This window comes from Lates calcarifer, unplaced genomic scaffold (genome assembly GCF_001640805.2).
Source record: "Lates calcarifer isolate ASB-BC8 unplaced genomic scaffold, TLL_Latcal_v3 _unitig_4933_quiver_1709, whole genome shotgun sequence".
Taxonomy (NCBI): Eukaryota; Metazoa; Chordata; class Actinopteri; family Centropomidae; genus Lates; species Lates calcarifer.
In genome coordinates, this window is record NW_026117197.1 from 4892 (window position 1) to 28382 (window position 23491).

At 41.3% G+C, this 23491-nt stretch overlaps 1 protein-coding gene across 1 annotated transcript; it reads right to left on the minus strand.

Annotated features, from left to right (window-relative positions):
• Window positions 1–13642: 13642 nt before the first annotated feature.
• Window positions 13643–23487, minus strand: LOC108872413 (IQ motif and SEC7 domain-containing protein 1-like; the record flags this gene model as incomplete). Its single annotated transcript, XM_018660066.2, is given in 14 exon segments — window positions 13643–14701; window positions 16006–16182; window positions 16314–16475; window positions 16948–17047; window positions 17144–17269; window positions 17434–17463; window positions 18159–18298; window positions 18874–19040; window positions 20617–20739; window positions 22337–22376; window positions 22379–22497; window positions 23092–23161; window positions 23164–23281; window positions 23284–23487. Coding segments are annotated over 14 exon segments (1641 nt in total), but the record flags the coding sequence as incomplete, so codon positions are not given.
• Between the last annotated feature and the right edge of the window lie 4 nt (window positions 23488–23491).

A 23491-nucleotide genomic window follows, 5' to 3' on the forward strand; every position in this document is an offset into this window, starting at 1 on the left:
TGGGATGTTACATATGTGTGCAGATTTTCAGATTTTTAGGCGCAACGGGCTTGAGGGGCTGTTCCGTTAAAAATGTAGGTGGCGCTACCGAGGCCATTTTGCCACACCCATGCTCAAGACCCCTAAATTCTTAAATTTTTCGCCGTGCCTGACGCGTCTGCAAATTTTCAGGAGTTTTGACGCATTTTAAGGCCCTCAAAAAGCGATCAAAGAGGCGGAAAAAGAAGAAAAAAAATAATAATAATAATAATAATAATAAACCGAACGAAACAAGAGGTCCTTGCAACTCGTTGCATGGCCCGTTGGGCCCACGCAACTCGTTGCTCGGCCCTAATTAAAGCTGCGAGCAGCGTTGAACGGGCCCTCGCACCCGGCGCCCGTCGGGGAGCGGCGACCGCGGGACCCCGGCAACCGCGGGGTCAACGCAGGTCGCAGGGCACACGCTGGCGTAACAGTTCACACTTCCCAGATGTAAAAATTTAAATAAAAGCTTTTATGCTAATTATTTTCTGTGATAATATTTTTCAGAGCTCATCATCTGTGACAGCTCTTGGCTCTCCTGACTGTAACCTCTCTGTGGCAGCTTCTCACAGACTCAATCAACTCCTCTTCCCCTCCCCCTCAAACACAAACACAAAACAAACACACACACACACACAGATACCCCCTCCCAAAAGGAGATAAAACTCAGTTTTAACTTGAGTTTACAAGCTTTGAGCTTTGAGCAAAAGCATTTTTTTTAAGTTCTGTTATTGGGTGCATATATAAATCATTTATGCTTAAACAAGGCTTATAATGAAGTTATTTGAACAGTGAATATCTCATCTGCCTAAAGTCAGGGCGAAGCCACTAACCAGCTGTAGGGATGGGTATCATTAGGATTTTATCTTTATCCATACAGACCCCTATCAGTCCAGCTCAGACTGTTACTGGTTTAAGAGAGTGAAGTTTATAGCAATTTGCAAAATTTGGAGATTAGTGACAAACTAACCAGTTAGACTACATACAGACAAGCTTTCATTTTAGCTGTTAGTAACAGTTTGCCATGAGCTTAACCAGCGTGCTGTGCTTCGTGTTAAACATGTCATGAGACTGTGGACAACGCTGAAAATATTACTTTACTAACTACTGGCCGAACAGGCGCTTTTACAAAGAAAAGGTAAAGGCCAGCAGCTTTTACTTTTCAATGCACTTGTCGTCAACTTGAGTGGCTTATATTCAGCTGGTTCACCTCGACGCCGGTGGATGTAGACGTGCACTTTTCCTGTCGCCGTACACTGTGTAACATGAAAATATCAGCCGACCCCTTGTGAAATTTCCTAACTGATCAAAACCAAACTGTAAAGACTTTGGTCAAGGGGAGACATATGGTAAGATTACATGAATTCAAAATAACCTACAATTCCTTCAAATTAATTTGAAGCCAGTTTAATTTTTTGAGCCAGCTTTGACATCTGCAGATATGAGTTTCTGAAGAGGGGCCTGCTGAGGTTAGATGTGCTGAATAATATCCATTTTCATATCAGAAAAAACACTGCATTAAACATTGTCTTAGCTCACTGAGCTGAGGTCAACAGGTAATATAACCAACCTGTGAGGTGGCTCACCCCCGTAAGATAAACACATAAATGATCCCTGATAGAACCGATAATTAAAGGCACATCAGTGACAGGGAATGCTATTAAAACTAAACTATAAACTGGTGACATTAACTGCAAAAGAAGATTTTTATTGATACATTTCAGGTAGAATTTAGTTTTCAATAAGGAAAATGCTGTAAGAAACCTGAATTTGTTGCAACAAATTTAAAATAAAAGCTTTTATGCTAATTATTTTCTGTGATAATATTTTTCAGAGCTCATCATCTGTGACAGCTCATGGCTCTCTTGACTGTAACCTCCCTGTGGCAGCTTCTCACAGACTCAATCAACTCCTCTTCCCCTCCCCCCTCAAACACACACACACAGACACACACACACAGAGACCCCCTTCCAAAAACCCATCAAAGAGTAATACAATGGCTCCATCTGTAGGATAAAGTAGAGAGTCGCAACAGGAAGTTACCCCAAAATCTGAGGTTTCAAACAGGAAGTTGGGTTTCCGAACTTTGACGGGCCAGAACCGGCACACGCTTCGACCCAAACTCACAATTTTCGGAGCAGTTCTTCCAAAAATTGTCAAGGAGGGGCTGACAACATTTGAAGTGAATCTGGTCACCCGTCTAGAAACTGGACATCACACTATAAAATATGTCATTTCCTGCTATAAATAGGTGGCGCTACAACAATTGTATGAATATTGACATATGGATGTGTGCAGATAGGTACCATTAACAATCCTGTAAAGTTTGATGCAGTTTGGACAAAGTATGGCCGAAATATAGCAAAAATAAAGCAACTTCCTGTTTCGTGGCGAGTAATCGAACTTTGAGGGGCCATAACTTCCACGCCCTTCAACAAAAACTCAAAATCTGCCGCAATTTAACATCGTCTATGTCTTAAGAACATACTATTAAGTTTTGAAGTCAATGGGATAATGCGTCTAGGACTAGTTCGCGTTCAAGCGACCCCTGGAAATGGCCAAAAACACACAATTTTTTCACCTTCCGGTCAAAATAAAAATACTTTCTGTTGGGTTTAGAATATGGCTCCAAGAGACTTTTTGGTGCGTCATGGGATGTTACATATGTGTGCAGATTTTCAGATTTTTAGGCGCAACGGGCTTGAGGGGCTGTTCCGTTTAAAAATGTAGGTGGCGCTACCGAGGGCATTTTACCACGCCCATGCTCAAGACCCCTAAATTATTAAATTTTTCGCCGTGCCTGACGCGTCTGCAAATTTTGGTAAGTTTTCACGCATGTTAAGGCCCTCAAAAAGCCGATCTAAGAGGCGGAAAAAGAAGAAAAAAAAATAATAATAATAATAATTAAAGCTGCGAGCAGCGTTGAACGGGCCCTCGCACCCGGCGCCCGTCGGGGGAGCGGCGACCGCGGGACCCCGGCAACCGCGGGGTCAACGCAGGTCGCAGGGCACACGCTGGCGTAACAGTTCACACTTCCGAGATGTAAAAATTTAAAATAAAAGCTTTTATGCTAATTATTTTCTGTGATAATATTTTTCAGAGCTCATCATCTGTGACAGCTCTTGGCTCTCCTGACTGTAACCTCTCTGTGGCAGCTTCTCACAGACTCAATCAACTCCTCTTCCCCTCCCCCCTCAAACACAAACACAAACACAAACACACACACACACACAGATACCCCCTCCCAAAAGGAGATAAAACTCAGTTTTAACTTGAGTTTACAAGCTTTGAGCTTTGAGCAAAAGCATTTTTTTGCAAGTTCTGTTATTGGGTGCATATATAAATCATTTATGCTTAAACAAGGGTTATAATGAAGTTATTTGAACAGTGAATATCTCATCTGCCTAAAGTCAGGGCGAAGCCACTAACCAGCTGTAGGGATGGGTATCATTAGGATTTTATCTTTATCCATACAGACCCCTATCAGTCCAGCTCAGACTGTTACTGGTTTAAGAGAGTGAAGTTTATAGCAATTTGCAAAATTTGGAGATTAGTGACAAACTAACCAGTTAGACTACATACAGACAAGCTTTCATTTTAGCTGTTAGTAACAGTTTGCCATGAGCTTAACCAGCGTGCTGTGCTTCGTGTTAAACATGTCATGAGACTGTGGACAACGTTTGAGCCAGCTTTGACATCTGCAGATATGAGTTTCTGAAGAGGGGCCTGCTGAGGTTAGATGTGCTGAATAATATCCATTTTCATATCAGAAAAAACACTGCATTAAACATTGTCTTAGCTCACTGAGCTGAGGTCAACAGGTAATATAACCAACCTGTGAGGTGGCTCACCCCCGTAAGATAAACACATAAATGATCCCTGATAGAACCGATAATTAAAGGCACATCAGTGACAGGGAATGCTATTAAAACTAAACTATAAACTGGTGACATTAACTGCAAAAGAAGATTTTTATTGATACATTTCAGGTAGAATTTAGTTTTCAATAAGGAAAATGCTGTAAGAAACCTGAATTTGTTGCAACAAATTTAAAATAAAAGCTTTTATGCTAATTATTTTCTGTGATAATATTTTTCAGAGCTCATCATCTGTGACAGCTCTTGGCTCTCCTGACTGTAACCTCCCTGTGGCAGCTTCTCACAGACTCAATCAACTCCTCTTCCCCTCCCCCCTCAAACACACACACACAGACACACACACACAGAGACCCCCTTCCAAAAACCCATCAAAGAGTAATACAATGGCTCCATCTGTAGGATAAAGTAGAGAGTCGCAACAGGAAGTTACCCCAAAATCTGAGGTTTCAAACAGGAAGTTGGGTTTCCGAACTTTGACGGGCCAGAACCGGCACACGCTTCGACCCAAACTCACAATTTTCGGAGGACTTCTTCCAAAAATTGTCAAGGAGGGGCTGACAACATTTGAAGTGAATCTGGTCACCCGTCTAGAAACTGGACATCACACTATAAAATATGTCATTTCCTGCTATAAATAGGTGGCGCTACAACAATTGTATGAATATTGACATATGGATGTGTGCAGATAGGTACCATTAACAATCCTGTAAAGTTTGATGCAGTTTGGACAAAGTATGGCCGAAATATAGCAAAAATAAAGCAACTTCCTGTTTCGTGGCGAGTAATCGAACTTTGAGGGGCCATAACTTCCACGCCCTTCAACAAAAACTCAAAATCTGCCGCAATTTAACATCGTCTATGTCTTAAGAACATACTATTAAGTTTTGAAGTCAATCGGATAATGCGTCTAGGACTAGTTCGCGTTCAAGCGACCCCTGGAAATGGCCAAAAACACACAATTTTTTCACCTTCCGGTCAAAATAAAAATACTTTCTGTTGGGTTTAGAATATGGCTCCAAGAGACTTTTTGGTGCGTCATGGGATGTTACATATGTGTGCAGATTTTCAGATTTTTAGGCGCAACGGGCTTGAGGGGCTGTTCCGTTTAAAAATGTAGGTGGCGCTACCGAGGGCATTTTACCACGCCCATGCTCAAGACCCCTAAATTATTAAATTTTTCGCCGTGCCTGACGCGTCTGCAAATTTTGGTAAGTTTTCACGCATGTTAAGGCCCTCAAAAAGCCGATCTAAGAGGCGGAAAAAGAAGAAAAAAAAAAAAATAATAATAATAATAATAATAATAATAAAAAAGAGGTAACAATAACTGCGAGCAGCGTTGAACGGGCCCTCGCACCCGAGCGGCGACCGCGGGACCCCGGCAACCGCGGGGTCAACGCAGGTCGCAGGGCACACGCTGGCGTAACAGTTCACACTTCCGAGATGTAAAAATTTAAATAAAAGCTTTTATGCTAATTATTTTCTGTGATAATATTTTTCAGAGCTCATCATCTGTGACAGCTCTTGGCTCTCCTGACTGTAACCTCTCTGTGGCAGCTTCTCACAGACTCAATCAACTCCTCTTCCCCTCCCCCTCAAACACAAACACAAACACAAACACACACACACACACACAGATACCCCCTCCCAAAAGGAGATAAAACTCAGTTTTAACTTGAGTTTACAAGCTTTGAGCTTTGAGCAAAAGCATTTTTTTGCAAGTTCTGTTATTGGGTGCATATATAAATCATTTATGCTTAAACAAGGGTTATAATGAAGTTATTTGAACAGTGAATATCTCATCTGCCTAAAGTCAGGGCGAAGCCACTAACCAGCTGTAGGGATGGGTATCATTAGGATTTTATCTTTATCCATACAGACCCCTATCAGTCCAGCTCAGACTGTTACTGGTTTAAGAGAGTGAAGTTTATAGCAATTTGCAAAATTTGGAGATTAGTGACAAACTAACCAGTTAGACTACATACAGACAAGCTTTCATTTTAGCTGTTAGTAACAGTTTGCCATGAGCTTAACCAGCGTGCTGTGCTTCGTGTTAAACATGTCATGAGACTGTGGACAACGTTTGAGCCAGCTTTGACATCTGCAGATATGAGTTTCTGAAGAGGGGCCTGCTGAGGTTAGATGTGCTGAATAATATCCATTTTCATATCAGAAAAAACACTGCATTAAACATTGTCTTAGCTCACTGAGCTGAGGTCAACAGGTAATATAACCAACCTGTGAGGTGGCTCACCCCCGTAAGATAAACACATAAATGATCCCTGATAGAACCGATAATTAAAGGCACATCAGTGACAGGGAATGCTATTAAAACTAAACTATAAACTGGTGACATTAACTGCAAAAGAAGATTTTTATTGATACATTTCAGGTAGAATTTAGTTTTCAATAAGGAAAATGCTGTAAGAAACCTGAATTTGTTGCAACAAATTTAAAATAAAAGCTTTTATGCTAATTATTTTCTGTGATAATATTTTTCAGAGCTCATCATCTGTGACAGCTCTTGGCTCTCCTGACTGTAACCTCCCTGTGGCAGCTTCTCACAGACTCAATCAACTCCTCTTCCCCTCCCCCCTCAAACACACACACACAGACACACACACACAGAGACCCCCTTCCAAAAACCCATCAAAGAGTAATACAATGGCTCCATCTGTAGGATAAAGTAGAGAGTCGCAACAGGAAGTTACCCCAAAATCTGAGGTTTCAAACAGGAAGTTGGGTTTCCGAACTTTGACGGGCCAGAACCGGCACACGCTTCGACCCAAACTCACAATTTTCGGAGGACTTCTTCCAAAAATTGTCAAGGAGGGGCTGACAACATTTGAAGTGAATCTGGTCACCCGTCTAGAAACTGGACATCACACTATAAAATATGTCATTTCCTGCTATAAATAGGTGGTGCTACAACAATTGTATGAATATTGACATATGGATGTGTGCAGATAGGTACCATTAACAATCCTGTAAAGTTTGATGCAGTTTGGACAAAGTATGGCCGAAATATAGCAAAAATAAAGCAACTTCCTGTTTCGTGGCGAGTAATCGAACTTTGAGGGGCCATAACTTCCACGCCCTTCAACAAAAACTCAAAATCTGCCGCAATTTAACATCGTCTATGTCTTAAGAACATACTATTAAGTTTTGAAGTCAATGGGATAATGCGTCTAGGACTAGTTCGCGTTCAAGCGACCCCTGGAAATGGCCAAAAACACACAATTTTTTCACCTTCCGGTCAAAATAAAAATACTTTCTGTTGGGTTTAGAATATGGCTCCAAGAGACTTTTTGGTGCGTCATGGGATGTTACATATGTGTGCAGATTTTCAGATTTTTAGGCGCAACGGGCTTGAGGGGCTGTTCCGTTTAAAAATGTAGGTGGCGCTACCGAGGGCATTTTACCACGCCCATGCTCAAGACCCCTAAATTATTAAATTTTTCGCCGTGCCTGACGCGTCTGCAAATTTTGGTAAGTTTTCACGCATGTTAAGGCCCTCAAAAAGCCGATCTAAGAGGCGGAAAAAGAAGAAAAAAAATAATAATAATAATAATTAAAGCTGCGAGCAGCGTTGAACGGGCCCTCGCACCCGGCGTCCGTCGGGGGAGCGGCGACCGCGGGACCCCGGCAACCGCGGGGTCAACGCAGGTCGCAGGGCACACGCTGGCGTAACAGTTCACACTTCCCAGATGTAAAAATTTTAAATAAAAGCTTTTATGCTAATTATTTTCTGTGATAATATTATTCAGAGCTCATCATCTGTGACAGCTCTTGGCTCTCCTGACTGTAACCTCTCTGTGGCAGCTTCTCACAGACTCAATCAACTCCTCTTCCCCTCCCCCCTCAGACACACACAGACACACACACACAGAGACCCCCTTCCAAAAACCCATCAAAGAGTAATACAATGGCTCCATCTGTAGGATAAAGTAGAGAGTCGCAACAGGAAGTTACCCCAAAATCTGAGGTTTCAAACAGGAAGTTGGGTTTCCGAACTTTGACGGGCCAGAACCGGCACACGCTTCGACCCAAACTCACAATTTTCGGAGCCAGTCTTCCAAAAATCCTTAAGTCTGTCCTGACAACATTTGAAGTGAATCTGGTCACCCGTCTAGAAACTGGACATCACACTATAAAATATGTCATTTCCTGCTATAAATAGGTGGTGCTACAACAATTGTATGAATATTGACATATGGATGTGTGCAGATAGGTACCATTAACAATCCTGTAAAGTTTGATGCAGTTTGGACAAAGTATGGCCGAAATATAGCAAATTTAAAGCAACTTCCTGTTTTGTGGCGAGTGATCGAACTTTGAGGGGCCATAACTTCCACGCCCTTCAATGAAAAGTCCGAAACTTTTGCAATTTAACTTCGTCTATGTCTTAAGAACAAATTATCAAATTTTGAAGTCAATCGGATAATGCGTCTAGGACTAGTTCGCGTTCAAGCGACCCCTGGAAATGGCCAAAAACACACAATTTTTTCACCTTCCGGTCAAAATAAAAATACTTTCTGTTGGGTTTAGAATATGGCTCCAAGAGACTTTTTGGTGCGTCATGGGATGTTACATATGTGTGCAGATTTTCAGATTTTTAGGCGCAACGGGCTTGAGGGGCTGTTCCGTTAAAAATGTAGGTGGCGCTACCGAGGCCATTTTGCCACACCCATGCTCAAGACCCCTAAATTCTTAAATTTTTCGCCGTGCCTGACGCGTCTGCAAATTTTCAGGAGTTTTGACGCATTTTAAGGCCCTCAAAAAGGCGATCAAAGAGGCGGAAAAAGAAGAAAAAAAATAATAATAATAATAATAATAATAAACCGAACGAAAACAAGAGGGTCCTTGCAACTCGTTGCATGGCCCCGTTGGGCCCACGCAACTCGTTGCTCGGCCCTAATAATAATAATAATTAAAGCTGCGAGCAGCGTTGAACGGGCCCTCGCACCCGGCGCCCGTCGGGGGAGCGGCGACCGCGGGACCCCGGCAACCGCGGGGTCAACGCAGGTCGCAGGGCACACGCTGGCGTAACAGTTCACACTTCCGAGATGTAAAAATTTCAAATAAAAGCTTTTATGCTAATTATTTTCTGTGATAATATTTTTCAGAGCTCATCATCTGTGACAGCTCTTGGCTCTCCTGACTGTAACCTCTCTGTGGCAGCTTCTCACAGACTCAATCAACTCCTCTTCCCCTCCCCCCTCAAACACAAACACAACACACACACACACACAGATACCCCCTCCCAAAAGGAGATAAAACTCAGTTTTAACTTGAGTTTAAAAGCTTTGAGCTTTGAGCAAAAGCATTTTTTTTAAGTTCTGTTACTGGGTGCATATATAAATCATTTGTGCTTAAACAAGGCTTATAATGAAGTTATTTGAACAGTGAATATCTCATCTGCCTAAAGTCAGGGCGAAGCCACTAACCAGCTGTAGGGATGGGTATCATTAGGATTTTATCTTTATCCATACAGACCCCTATCAGTCCAGCTCAGACTGTTACTGGTTTAAGAGAGTGAAGTTTATAGCAATTTGCAAAATTTGGAGATTAGTGACAAACTAACCAGTTAGACTACATACAGACAAGCTTTCATTTTAGCTGTTAGTAACAGTTTGCCATGAGCTTAACCAGCGTGCTGTGCTTCCTGTTAAACATGTCATGAGACTGTGGACAACGCTGAAAATATTACTTTACTAACTACTGGCCAAACAGGCGCTTTGACAAAGAAAAGGTAAAGGCCAGCAGCTTTTACTTTTCAATGCACTTGTCGTCAACTTGAGTGGCTTATATTCAGCTGGTTCACCTCGACGCCGGTGCATGTAGACGTGCACTTTTCCTGTCGCCGTACACTGTGTAACATGAAAATATCAGCCGACCCCTTGTGAAATTTCCTAACTGATCAAAACCAAACTGTAAAGACTTTGGTCAAGGGGAGACATATGGTAAGATTACATGAATTCAAAATAACCTACAATTCCTTCAAATTAATTTGAAGCCAGTTTAATTTTTTGAGCCAGCTTTGACATCTGCAGATATGAGTTTCTGAAGAGGGGCCTGCTGAGGTTAGATGTGCTGAATAATATCCATTTTCATATCAGAAAAAACACTGCATTAAACATTGTCTTAGCTCACTGAGCTGAGGTCAACAGGTAATATAACCAACCTGTGAGGTGGCTCACCCCCGTAAGATAAACACATAAATGAACGCTGATAGAACCGATAATTAAAGGCACATCAGTGACAGGGAATGCTATTAAAACTAAACTATAAACTGGTGACATTAACTGCAAAAGAAGATTTTTATTGATACATTTCAGGTAGAATTTAGTTTTCAATAAGGAAAACGCTGTAAGAAACCTGAATTTGTTGCAACAAATTTAAAATAAAAGCTTTTATGCTAATTATTTTCTGTGATAATATTTTTCAGAGCTCATCATCTGTGACAGCTCTTGGCTCTCTTGACTGTAACCTCTCTGTGGCAGCTTCTCACAGACTCAATCAACTCCTCTTCCCCTCCCCCCTCAAACACAAACACAAACACACACACACACACACACACACACACACACACAGAGACCCCCTTCCAAAAACCCATCAAAGAGTAATACAATGGCTCCATCTATAGGATAAAGTAGAGAGTCGCAACAGGAAGTTACCCCAAAATCTGAGGTTTCAAACAGGAAGTTGGGTTTCTGAACTTTGACGGGCCAGAACCGGCACACGCTTCGACCAAAACTCACAATTTTCGGAGGACTTCTTCCAAAAATTGTCAAGGAGGGGCTGACAACATTTGAAGTGAATCTGGTCACCCGTCTAGAAACAGGACATCACACTATAAAATATGTAATTTCCTGCTATAAATAGGTGGTGCTACAACAATTGTATGAATATTGACATATGGATGTGTGCAGATAGGTACCATTAACAATCCTGTAAAGTTTGATGCAGTTTGGACAAAGTATGGCCGAAATATAGCAAATATAAAGCAACTTCCTGTTTCGTGGCGAGTAATCGAACTTTGAGGGGCCATAACTTCCACGCCCTTCAATGAAAAGTCCGAAACTTTTGCAATTTAACTTCGTCTGTGTCTTAAGAACAAATTATCAAATTTTGAAGTCAATCGGATAATGCGTCTAGGACTAGTTCGCGTTCAAGCGACCCCTGGAAATGGCCAAAAACACACAATTTTTTCACCTTCCGGTCAAAATAAAAATACTTTCTGTTGGGTTTAGAATATGGCTCCAAGAGACTTTTTGGTGCGTCATGGGATGTTACATATGTGTGCAGATTTTCAGATTTTTAGGCGCAACGGGCTTGAGGGGCTGTTCCGTTAAAAATGTAGGTGGCGCTACCGAGGCCATTTTGCCACACCCATGCTCAAGACCCCTAAATTCTTAAATTTTTCGCCGTGCCTGACGCGTCTGCAAATTTTCGGGAGTTTTGATGCATGTTAAGGCCCTCAAAAAGGCGATCAAAGAGGCGGAAAAAGAAGAAAAAAAATAATAATAATAATAATAATAATAAACCGAACGAAAACAAGAGGGTCCTTGCAACTCGTTGCATGGCCCCGTTGGGCCCACGCAACTCGTTGCTCGGGCCCTAATAATAATAAACAGACCGAAAACAAGAGGGTCCTTGCAACTCGTTGCATGGCCCCGTTGGGCCCACGCAACTCGTTGCTCGGGCCCTAATTAAAGCTGCGAGCAGCGTTGAACGGGCCCTCGCACCCGGCGCCCGTCGGGGGAGCGGCGACCGCGGGACCCCGGCAACCGCGGGGTCAACGCAGGTCGCAGGGCACACGCTGGCGTAACAGTTCACACTTCCCAGATGTAAAAATTTTAAATAAAAGCTTTTATGCTAATTATTTTCTGTGATAATATTATTCAGAGCTCATCATCTGTGACAGATCATGGCTCTATTGACTGTAACCTCCCTGTGGCAGCTTCTCACAGACACAATCAACTCCTCTTCCCCTCCCCCCTCAGACACACACAGACACACACACACAGAGACCCCCTTCCAAAAACCCATCAAAGAGTAATACAATGGCTCCATCTGTAGGATAAAGTAGAGAGTCGCAACAGGAAGTTACCCCAAAATCTGAGGTTTCAAACAGGAAGTTGGGTTTCTGAACTTTGACGGGCCAGAACCGGCACACGCTTCGACCCAAACTCACAATTTTCGGAGCCAGTCTTCCAAAAATCCTTAAGTCTGTCCTGACAACATTTGAAGTGAATCTGGTCACCCGTCTAGAAACTGGACATCACACTATAAAATATGTCATTTCCTGCTATAAATAGGTGGTGCTACAACAATTGTATGAATATTGACATATGGATGTGTGCAGATAGGTACCATTAACAATCCTGTAAAGTTTGATGCAGTTTGGACAAAGTATGGCCGAAATATAGCAAATTTAAAGCAACTTCCTGTTTTGTGGCGAGTGATCGAACTTTGAGGGGCCATAACTTCCACGCCCTTCAATGAAAAGTCCGAAACTTTTGCAATTTAACTTCGTCTATGTCTTAAGAACAAATTATCAAATTTTGAAGTCAATCGGATAATGCGTCTAGGACTAGTTCGCGTTCAAGCGACCCCTGGAAATGGCCAAAAACACACAATTTTTTCACCTTCCGGTCAAAATAAAAATACTTTCTGTTGGGTTTAGAATATGGCTCCAAGAGACTTTTTGGTGCGTCATGGGATGTTACATATGTGTGCAGATTTTCAGATTTTTAGGCGCAACGGGCTTGAGGGGCTGTTCCGTTAAAAATGTAGGTGGCGCTACCGAGGCCATTTTGCCACACCCATGCTCAAGACCCCTAAATTCTTAAATTTTTCGCCGTGCCTGACGCGTCTGCAAATTTTCAGGAGTTTTGACGCATTTTAAGGCCCTCAAAAAGGCGATCAAAGAGGCGGAAAAAGAAGAAAAAAAATAATAATAATAATAATAATAATAAACCGAACGAAAACAAGAGGGTCCTTGCAACTCGTTGCATGGCCCCGTTGGGCCCACGCAACTCGTTGCTCGGGCCCTAATAATAATAAACAGACCGAAAACAAGAGGGTCCTTGCAACTCGTTGCATGGCCCCGTTGGGCCCATGCAACTCGTTGCTCGGGCCCTAATAATAAACCGACCGAAAACAAGAGGGTCCTTGCAACTCGTTGCATGGCCCCGTTGGGCCCACGCAACTCGTTGCTCGGGCCCTAATAATAATAATAATAAACAGACCGAAAACAAGAGGGTCCTTGCAACTCGTTGCATGGCCCCGTTGGGCCCACGCAACTCGTTGCTCGGGCCCTAATTACAGAACAATCACAAAAGTTTATGTTAAAGAAATGAAGTTTACATGTAAGAGCCATGCGTAACATGCAAACTGACTACAAAATCAAAAATGTCTGGAATCTCTGAGTTTTGATGTGCTCATATGTTTCCATAAATCATTACTTATCATTCAATACCTTTGAGTGAACTGATAGAGCAGTCTGACCCTTGCAATGGTTTGTACATAAAGCTCTAAAGAATTTGTTAGAAATAATTCCCAAAAAATTTTACAAAGAAAGGATTACTGTTGGACAACTAGCCTGCTATGATGGTAAAGAGAGAAACTATTTTTTAAGGTATCAGTTATATACTCTGCCATGCATTATACATTTTTTAAAGGACCACAATATCCAAAAAGATAAGAAAGAAAAAGAGCATAATCCATTGATACATGTTACACAGTAATCTTCATGTAACTTTTCATAGCACCAGCAGCAAGCAAAAGTTCTAGTAGTGCTGCAAGAGGAACAGTGAAAAGTTAAATAAGAACCCAAAACAAATGGAATGCAGGTTATTAATCTTTGCACTCTGTGTGGGTTCTGTTGGCATAAACATTGAGTTACTTATATTGAATACTGATGACTAATCCAGACCTTAAGGTAGCTTAATTAAACTCAGCTGCCCAGCTATGTCACGTAACGAAGACTACATTTAAAAAAATGTTACCTGTTTTTTCATTATTTATATCTTCAGCTGGAACTAATGGGCTTCATGCTGAGCACCACAGACAATGTAGAAAGTATTAAGAGATGAACTAACATACTGTTGGTTTTAGTCTTTTAGTGGAAATTTGTTGACAGTATGAAAAATATAGCATTATCAACAATTAAATCAAGTTAATTCAGTTAGCCACATACCAATGGCCATGGTCACACAGATTGTTCAACATGTTCTGGTGCCTCCACGCTTAGATTTTTTTCATTGCAGTCCAATTTAAAAGGAAAAGTGAGGGACTTTTGTCAAGGTCAGGGGTCAATAAGAAGAAGCAGTTGCAGTTGGTCACTCCAAACTGTGAGCATGCAGTAGTTGGAACTGACAAAGCACAGCAAGGTTTACTTTGAGTGAACAGAAAAAGGACAAAATTCAGAAAATTACAAAAAATCTAACCCACTAAACAGGAGAGGATGACTCAAAGGTGAGAGTCTAACATCAACACAGAGCAGCCCTAATGACAGTTAGGACAATTATTAGTCATGCCATGCTGTGTACAAGAAGGGTTAACTTGTCAGCCACAGCAGATCATTCCTGTTCATCCCAGTGCATGCATAGTGTCCAAGGTGCTCACAACAAAAACACCACTAAAGCAGAAAAGAAAACTCAAAAGTACAAGGAAAAATATTGCAAACACGTGTGTGAATGAACAACATTAAGTTAGAGGACAGCTCGACATCAGTTATGTCCTACTTACTTCCATATTGCTGTCTAGTGATCCTGCACTGCTGCGTCTCCCACGCTTGCCTGCCCAGAACATGTAACATGATAGATTAGACACGCCTGGTTATCACGCGAGGGTTCATATATCCCTTTGTCTAGAATGGGAGGGCACTAGTACCCTAAGGTGACAAAGGTAACACACAAGCTAACTAACAGCAGACTGTCGGTTCAGCACAGAGAATTGAATAAAGACTTATAGAAAGCGAAGAAGCAAGTCACTACTACAACTCCACAACAAGGACAGCCTCTGGGATAACTCTAGGTTGATCATTTCTTTAGATTTCTACACAGCAACTTCAGGCACAGCTGGCAGGAGACCTCACTGCATTAAAAGGAATTTCAGCTATTTTGTATTTCATGTCCATTAAATTGCAAGGTTTAAAAGACAAAGATAAATAAATAAAAAAAGAATGGCAGTAGAGGCCAGGATTTTCAGAATGTTGGCCTTGAGTATAAGTCTCAGTGCAAAAACACTGGATCCTTCATTTTGCATTGTGCATCCAATTTACATTTAATTTTATTTTACTGACCACATCTTTCAAACTCCATGTAGCCAGTTTCTAATGGAAGCTTTCTGTTAAAAATTTGCAGTTTCTGAGACCAAGGTGAGAACACTCTGATGATATCAGAATGACATTTACAGGCTTATTTTCTTCAACTTGACAGAACAAATTCAGAGCCACAGAAGATGTGTTTCAACTGTTGTTAAAGGCTAAGTAGTTCTCACCACAACTACTAAATTCCATACGCTTCAAAAATCCAGTTGTGATTGGGCTTTATAAAGGTTATCACTAGAATGTGTTCAAGCATCAAAAGCAGTGATCAAACAAGCAGCTCAATTCATTCTCCTTCTCTGCGGTGTTGCTTTACTTGTCTGAATCCAGTGTTGACGTCACCAAGAATGTTTGTGCAGAGCGGCTCTGCACTGCCAAGGCAGCTCACTCCACCCTTTCTGAATCAACTGCACAACATTAATTCCTCTTACCGCTAAGACGCTCAAATTGATCGCAGTGACCTACATAGCACTGCCTTGTCCCCCACTGGTGATGCAGGATTATTAGTTGATAGCCTCTAGTAAATTACACCTTGGTCCATTAACAAACACACCCATCCCCATCTCATTGCTTCACTGGCTTCATGGCTCAGAGACTCTGCATGAGCACCCAAGTCAAAACTGTACAGGAACAGGAGCTAGTTTCCAAGGCAATTAACCTCAAAAAGGAGTGAATAGTATCATGCCAGCATTCAGCTTGGGTATACACTGTACTTTGTCTAGCAGACGGATGAGACATAAGATAGTGTGTTACCATGGCAATCCCTGATTTTACCTGCATCTGAGAGGTCACGTAGGGAGCTGCTGAGGGCGCTCCTCTTCAAACCTTCGCCAATGGCATAGCTGTCATCGAGGCTCGCTCGGCTCAGGTTGCCGTTTCCTGTTTCCTTCTTTAACCCAGAACTCTGGGACATGCTGGGCCTCACCACCCCTTTCTGTTTTTCTAGCTCAGCTGTGCAAGGGGAACATATGGAAAGTAGACACTATTCCACATGTCCACATATAATGTTTGCATAAAGGTGAATGAGTCATATTATATTTAATAATGCCAAACTTCCACATAAAAAGGAAACTTTTACTCACATTCTATCCGATACTTCTCCATCTCTTGGACTTCGGCGATTGATTCTCGCAAGTCATCAGTAAATTTTTTGCGGTCCTGAGGATTGGGTGCATTGAAGTTGATGAGCACTTTGATGTCAGCTCCAGGAATAGCTGAGGTCAGGCGAACTCCATTGGGATAATCTAAAGTGATGATATCAACACTTAAATCCCTATACACACAGAATACAGACCACTCTATAGCAATAATGGTTGTTGTAATAACTGACTGAATGTAACCACTTATTTTATCACTTATTTTGTGTATGTAAGCCTCCAACAAAATCCTTGTCAGATTGTTGAACAGCATCAGAAACCCATCCCTCCATACTTAGCTGACGTCAGAACTGAATATCCATAAAGTTTTGTCATTTTCTGAGACCTACAATCAGACAAGCAAGTTTGTGGTTGGGTAAGTGTACAAGATGAGGAACACGAGCAATACCATGAATGTTTAAAAGTGTGTGTTGTTCCCTTTTGTAAAATTCACTGAGTACTGACCTCCCTGTGACAGCCCCCCTGAGTGTGGCCATTCAAAAAAGGGATGTTTTGAATGTTTAGTAGTAGTTTGTTTGAAGCATATTGAAACCTATACAAACATTTCCATGGCACTTACACTGATTTTCAAAGAGTAGCACTTGCATGCCATAAAGTGAGAAAGACTGTCGAAAGCTGTACGTCACTGAGTTCTTCTTCTTCTGGAAAATTTTAGTAACCTGTGAATAAAGCATAGAATATAATGTGGTTTGAACTCTTTCAGTGGGATGCCCTAATGTGTTCTCAATGTGCTAGAAGAATGATGTCTGCCATACCACTAGCAGGTCATTGAAGAGGAAGATCTCCCTTTGGTGCAGGCCCAACTTTTGTGGTTTGTTGGGGTCGGGCACTTCAAAAAGTCTGCAGTAACAGACCAGTCTCCGGTGGGGTAGGGATAGTACCTGCACACAATGCACCATCATTTCTGAGCTGGTCTTTTGTTGCCTCACAAAATCTATCTTTATAAATCTTACAATTTTTATATCTGTTTCAGAAAGCCTCTACGTATTTTACAGATATTTCCCCTCAACCCTAACATGTAGATGAAAGAAAGAGTAACACTTACACAGCCCAGACCATGGTGCAAAGAGCCAATCTATGGAGAGAGAGATACATACAAGAGTATGTCATTTTCCCAGGATCAGTGAACACATAAGGGAGCTTTAAAATTCCCGATACATCAAAGAAAAGACATTCCACTTAATGTTCAACATGATATATGGGCCACATTTACAGTCTAGAGCTAGTTTTATGGATCACAGAGCAAATATCTAAGTGTCCTTTTAATATGTTGTATCTCCAGATTGTGTCAACCTTAATGATTATGATACTGTCAAGGTCCCCTGGACTTCTCCTGATATGTGTCACTATGGTGGAGTTAATTTGATGAAAAGGGCATCAATGGAGCAAAGGGAAGGGTAGGGTTCTAAGTGAACATGTACAAGATTGTTGGGTGTGAGGCTGTCAGTGAATTATTACAGAGCTTGTCAGACAGCACTTTTCTTGGGTAGCACTTCGGGCAAAAGACATATTACAGTCATTCAGCATAAAGGTCTTCAGCCCTGAAGAATTGATGTGTCATAGTGAAGAAAGTAGGGTCAGGTAAAGCATGCTCTTTCATTTCTTTTCCTTTTTAGAGAATGTTGGCTGCCTGTGCTCTCCATGACAGTGTAAAGGTAAATTAGATAATTTGGTTCTGCATGCTCCTGCTAGATTCAGGTCTTGAATAAAGGGGAAGATAAAAGAAGTCACACTCTACATGCAGCAGCCCAAGGGCAAACTGAGACTTACTGGCTTTTTTCCAACAATGAGCTTTTCCACTTTTTGAACCTGGGATACATGGTCTTCATTAGTCTTGAGCTCTCGCTTTCGAATCCGCTCATATATCCCCACCAGCATCTCTCGGGGGATGTCCTCCCCATCATCCACTCCTGAGGATGAGAGGAAAAGAGAGAGAGAGAGAGAAAAGAGAAGGATTAATGATTAACTCACAGATTTATGAAAGTTGATGAACTCCTGAATTTGCTTACATACTGCAGCGCTGCACATATTTCTCACAGTACAGACAGAAATGTCCTTCAGAGCTCACTGAGGATGAATACTCCTCCACTCAATACTGTACTTTAATTACTGACTCTCCAATGGGCAGAGAAATGAGTTAGCCATGCCACAAAGCCCCTCTTAATACCCTCAAAATCTGTTGAAGGCAACTAAAAATGCCTCGACAGCAAAGCATTCTTGACATGACTACTGAATAATAATATTCAATAATTAAAAATATTATAAAATAATTATTATAAAAATTAAAAATTATATAAAAATTATTATAAAATATTATAAAATTAAAATATTATAAAATAATACTGAATATTAATCAGTCAAAATGCATGTACAAAACTCAATTTGAGGTGAATATTTATCCTTGGGGCCATAAAGTAATATCTCAGAAGAATATTAGCTTTGTGACAGTAAGCTGGACGTGGCACAGGGAGGGAGGACAAAGTACCTCGAAGGTTCTTAACAAAGTCGTCCAGCTTCATCTTCCTCTCAGGCTTGACGTTGGGGCTGTACATATCTGTGTTGAGAAGGATGATGGCAAAGGCCAGGATGAAAATGGTGTCAGGGTTCCTGAATTGTCGCACCACACCAGGGTTGCAGATGCAGTAGCGTTGGCTGCAAAGAGAATATTGGACAGAGAAATTTTTATGTCAAACTGAAATAAACTGAATGTATTTTTTGTGAAGAAATCAATATATATTTCCTTGGTGTTTGCTTATGGGTAGCACGGTGGTGCAGTGGTTAGTACTGTCGCCTCACAGCTTTTCTGTGTAGAGTTTGCATATTCTCCCTGTGCCTACGTGGGTTCTCTGTGGGTACTCTGGCTTCCTCCCACAGTCCGAAGACATGCATACTAGGTTAATTGGTAACTCTAAATTGGCCATAGGTGTGAATATGAGTGTGAATGGTTGTTTATCTATAAGTGTTGGCCCTCCTATGGACTGGTGATCCGTACAGGGTGTACCCCGCCTCTCGCCGCAGTGTCAGCTGGGATAGGCTCCAGCACCCCCGCGACGCTTAACAGATAGGCAGTATAGATAATGGATGGATGTTAGCTTGTGTACTTAAGTACTTATTTGGTCAAAATTGTAACTACCAAAACGAAAAAATCTAATTATACTTATTTTTCTGCTGTGATGGAGCCCCTTATATTAGTGTGGGTATGAATAGATACTACTACTTTCAAACTTTTTTGAATTAACATGGTCAATACTTTTTAACACAAGTCAGTAGAATTCAAAACTTTTCACTGTGAGTTAGAAAAATGCAGGCATGCTGTAAAACAATGCTAACGTTAAATCTAATTGAATTGTTGATTTGTCAGTAAACAAGAAAGCATCAGTATCAGGACTTCTCTTCAAGGCATAATAAATCAGTAAGCTTCCCATTTAGTGATTACTACCACTTGTGGACAGGGGTATTGATGCTGATATTGATAATGAGTTCTCCATTATCTAAGCTGTGGTCATAAGTAATGTCTCATAGCCGCAAGTCAAAAGATCAAACAATGATTGAGTACTAGTGTGTGAAGATTATCGATATAACCTGCAGCAATCAGATAAGCCATTTCACAACTTCCTGAATCACCAAGTGAGCACATGATCATATCTGTACTGGGCTGCAAGCAAGAGTCAGATGGTCAGTTATCATTGTCCCGCCAAAGTAACAGTGACTGGTGTTTCCATAGGCCAAAATGTCCTTGCTTGGTGCAGATCAAAGATAATCTTCTGTGGGTATGACATCAATGTTCTAATGGAGGTTTGGAGGAATAAATGAGGAATAAACAACATCCATCAGCAGCCCTGAGGGAGATTTCCTCAACTTTTTGAACTAATTTTCTGCAGTGATCTGGTGGAACAAAGTCTGGATTTAAAATGGCTTTGCACTGCTTTACTGATCTCAGTCTGAGAGAGATGGTGTTTTTGAAACTGTAAAAAACTAGCTTGTGCTATCCATTAATCATATACACAGCGTTGGTATAAGCAAGAGACATGGCAATGAACCAAGGAATGATTAACCTGTCTCATAATCAGTTGGTGTAAGAAACTATTCGCAAAACAGTCCTTTTTACAGTGGAGAAACTACATGACTTGGGGTGAGATTTTTAATGATCCAGTCATCACTGAGTCTAAGTTGGTTTGGGAGATGAAGCCATGTCATCTGTTAGCTAGCTGTCAGAGGACTTTCTTACCTGTAGGCCTCTATCAGCCGTTCAACTTTCTGTGCTTCTCCCTGGACTCTGATGTGAGCCTGGAATTTCCTGAGTGCTTCGTCCAGCTCCATACTTGAGAAGTCCATTTCATCCACCACACAGCTGGTGAAAAACACACAGTTAGCAGTGGTAAAGATGATCAATTTGCTTAGGAAAATATAGAATACTGTGTGTAGGCACATGCATACAATAAATATCGAAACTCTTAAAGGCTGTGAAAAAATACACCTTCTTCATTATGGTAAAACAGGCAACTCTTTGTTGATCATCTGTGACATGAAAACATCAGATGTCAACACAGTCAGAAGAAGTAAAAGTGTATCCTGATACAGCTCACTCAATTCTTTCAGTGTACAGCCTGTTATGCTGTTGTTCTTACATTGCTGTGTGTACATTTTTTTAATTTGTATTTTTTGGCCACTTGAAGAACTCCACAGCAAGCATAATATATGCACATGTTTAACTTATTATCATCTTATAGTTAAGTTATTTACTTAAGTTATTGTTGCAAACAAGTTAGCAAACAGTTGCATATTTCTCCAAGGATATTACATATTTTGTCCAGTAGACTGGATGCAATAATGACATCATTTGGAACTGTGCTTATGGTAATGGTAATACAGTATGTTGTGGTGTGGAAATCGCGGTCCTTTTAACTTTGTTTTGGTGCAAATCATTTCCTGAGATCTTTAACTTTCTCTTTAGTTTCAAAATTATCTATTATTTTCATTGACTAGTTATTAACTTCATCAGTCTGCTTTTTGGTGCCGGACACATAGCATACAATGAATTGTTATGTACTGCAGCTGGAAACAAGGTTGGTAAGAGTGGTGAGGCTGAACTAATAACAGTAAAGTAACAGGCCTTAAAACCAAATCAATGAACTGAAATATGCTAAAAAGCTTCATAGAGCTAAGGAGAAATTCCAGAGTTAGGTTCATCACAGTGAGTGATCCTGTTTCACAATACAAGTAGATCCATTGTTCATATTATTGATTTGTGCAGCTTTAATGCATAATATTTTTGATGATTATAACACTACCTTGAATAAAGGGCCAGAGCACTTTTTGCTGAAGAGTGATTGTGGGATTGTGACTTGGCTCTCCAGAGTCTTGATACCTTACATGTCAGGATTTATAGACATTTTCTCAAGAAGCCCTTTAGAAATGCCTGTCAAACTGACACTGACAGTCTTTCCTGGCCTTATCCTCTACTGAATCTCAATGGGCTCTGATAGAGCTGGTATGCCTTATGTATATTTCAGATACGTCTGTCCAGTCTGAAGCATAAAGTAGAGGTGCTATTTGAATGATGTAAAGAATCAGTGCTGGAAAATACAAAATCTTGATGACTTCTCCTCCTTATTAAAAGAACAGTGGAATATAAATGGAATCCATTTGTTTATGGGAGCATCACAGCCATTTCCTGAGTAGATTCTATTTCTGTTTATTTCTTGGATGTAACTTGAGGTGCTATGTAGTATTTAGAAGATTAACAGCAGATTGCAAACTGGCAACGTTATTTGCAACAAAATGATGATATAGTTATGCTCCTGGAAGGCAAATAAAACAAAATTCTGTGCACTGGCATAGGTAGCAAGTTAAATCAAGTCTGTTTAAATAATCTGGTGTTTTCATCTGTACCTCCATCTGCATATACAAATATGTCAAAGAGAACACAGAACCACTGCAAACTCCACTCAAGGACATCTCGGTTGAACTGTTTCTGTCTGTTACCAGGAACTCGCCAATCATTTGCCTACTCAAGCCTTTCCTCTGAAGCAGGAAGTGGGCTACACCCACTGGAGTGTCTGGAACAAAGTTACGCTCTATCAGATACTGGATGCCTTTTTCTGGTTTCCTGGAAATACAGGAGAGGGAAGAGAGAGAGAGACAGAGAGAGACAAAAGGGGGAACGGTGAGGACACAATCCAAATCTGTGATTATCCCACTGCACTTCTGCCCTTGGTCAAATGTGTGTCAGATGAGGGACAGGATTTAAGGAGGGACGTGGTGGATTGGAATGAGCTCCTCCTCCCTGTGGTGTTGATCACAAATGATTAAAAAGCACTTCATGGCTGGGTCTGACAGAAACCAAATCCACAATCATCTCTGATTAAACATAATCACACAGGCTCAGATGAAGATGAAGTGGGGCAGAATGAGTCCTGGGCTCGTTTGCACCTTAAGTGTAACAGGCCGATACTTGTGTTTCAATCAACATCACAGCATATTTATCAGACAGAAGAGTTTCCTACTGGGTTCTTCAACAAAAATATTCTCTAAGCCATAACAAATGTACTGGATCTAATTTACATAACCTCTTCCACCACATTAAGTATGTAATGTGTAACTGTGAAATTCGGAGGCTAAAAAGTCCCAGCAATGTATCAGATTGTGTCTGACTCTGTGTGGGCAGTTTGTTAATGGATCTTGTGTAGTAGACTGCACATACTTGTTGAAGAGGTTTAGGCCAATGCGGTAGTGCCTCTTGCGGATGATGTCATTGCTGAAAGCAGGTGAGTCCAGCTGTTGCGAGTCTCTTTGTGGTAGGTCTGCTTGCTGAGCGTCTGCTCCCTCAGACTGTCTCTGGACGAGGATTCAGAGCTGCAGTTGATGGTATCATTGGAGTTGGATGTGCTGTGTTGAGGCTGTCATTGTCGCCATCAGAGAAATCTGACTCAGACTTGCTTTGCCGGTTGGCGGTGCCATTGATAGCCAGGTGGGCCTCCAGTTGTCGTGGCCGATGACGGGAAGAGTCATCTTCTCTGGAAGGCCCACGGGGTGGCAAACTGTGGCTGATATGTTTGGGGCTGCTCTGCTGGTTGCTGGGGCTCCGGTCGTAAGCATTCTGT